At 45.8% G+C, this 1,221-nt stretch overlaps 1 protein-coding gene across 1 annotated transcript in view; it reads left to right on the top strand.

Annotated features, from left to right (window-relative positions):
• The first annotated feature begins 160 nt into the window (after nt 1-160).
• Nucleotides 161-1,221, top strand: part of LOC106813166 (Down syndrome cell adhesion molecule-like protein Dscam2) — a 50,515-nt gene continuing 49,454 nt past the window's right edge. Inside the window, exon 1 of the mRNA XM_014817233.1 lies at nt 161-284. Coding sequence (XP_014672719.1) covers nt 161-284 — 124 coding nt within the window. The remainder of the gene's footprint in view (nt 285-1,221) is intronic.

Below are 1,221 nucleotides of genomic sequence, written 5' to 3'. Positions count from 1 at the left end.
GAGAGAGAGAGAGAGAGAGAGAGAGAGAGAGAGAGAGAGAGAGAGAGAGAGAGAGAGAGGTCGTCACCGCGCGTTTCTCCCCTCCTCTTCCTCCTCTTCCTCCTCCTCTTCCTCTTCCTCTTCCTCCTCTTTATCTATTCTGTACGTTACAGATGAGAGCATGGAGTACATGTACGCGCGCGGAGAGGGGGAGGTGTTCCAGGAGAGTCTCCGCTGGCTTGGTTCCTCCTGCGAGACACTGACCATCGCCGGCGCCCTCGCCGTCGGAAACTTTGCCCGCAACGGTACGACTCAGACTCAGACTTGTGTTCTGCCGTGCAAAATATTCTGTCAGGAATCCTGTTGTGTTCTAAACAAGGGACGATACTCGAATGAAGAATCTTGTATTCATCATCATCATCATCATCATCATCATCATCATCATCATCATCATCATCATAATCATCATAATCATCGTCCTCGTTTATTTGTTGACGCAGTACTAAATTATTCCCTCACGGATTTTTTGCGTTGAATACAATACGATTCCTTGTTGTAACATTCCCCAAGTGGAATACACAAGATTCCTCGTGCAGAATACAGTACGACTCCTCGCACAGAATACGATATTTCGCCAACAGAATGCAGCTGGATTCCTTGGTAGGAATACAATAGGATTCCTTACTTGGGACCTTACGAGTGACAGGAGAGAGTGGAGCGGAAGATTGAGGCTTGTTGTCCCGCAGGACCCACCACTCTTTTGTATTCCAAGTAAGGAATCCTGTTGTATTCCAAGCAAGGAATCATACAGCTGTATTCTGTCGCTTGACGAATCCAACATTCTGTACCCCCGGGATGGTGTAATCAGCTTAATTAGCTTAGTTAATTAGCTTAACTTAATTGTTGATTAATTATCACCGTCTCACATGGCATGAAATTCATATTTTTTTGCACCGGCCCTTATTTGTTGACGCAGTACTAAATTAGTCCCTCACGAAGAGTGGTGGGTCCTGCGGGACAACAAGCCTCAATCTTCCGCTCCACTCTCTCCTGTCACTCGTAAGGTCCCAAGTAAGGAATCCTATTGTATTCCTACCAAGGAATCCAGCTGCATTCTGTTGGCGAAATATCGTATTCTGTGCGAGGAGTCGTACTGTATTCTGCACGAGGAATCTTGCTGTATTCCACTTGGGGAATGTTACAACAAGGAATCGTATTGTATTCAATGCAAAGAATCCTGTA

Source organism: Priapulus caudatus, unplaced genomic scaffold (assembly GCF_000485595.1).
Source record: "Priapulus caudatus unplaced genomic scaffold, Priapulus_caudatus-5.0.1 Scaffold732, whole genome shotgun sequence".
NCBI classification, from domain to species: Eukaryota; Metazoa; Priapulida; class Priapulimorpha; order Priapulimorphida; family Priapulidae; genus Priapulus; species Priapulus caudatus.
The sequence above is the reverse complement of the archived record's forward strand: the minus strand, read 5'-3'. Positions and strand labels throughout refer to the sequence as shown.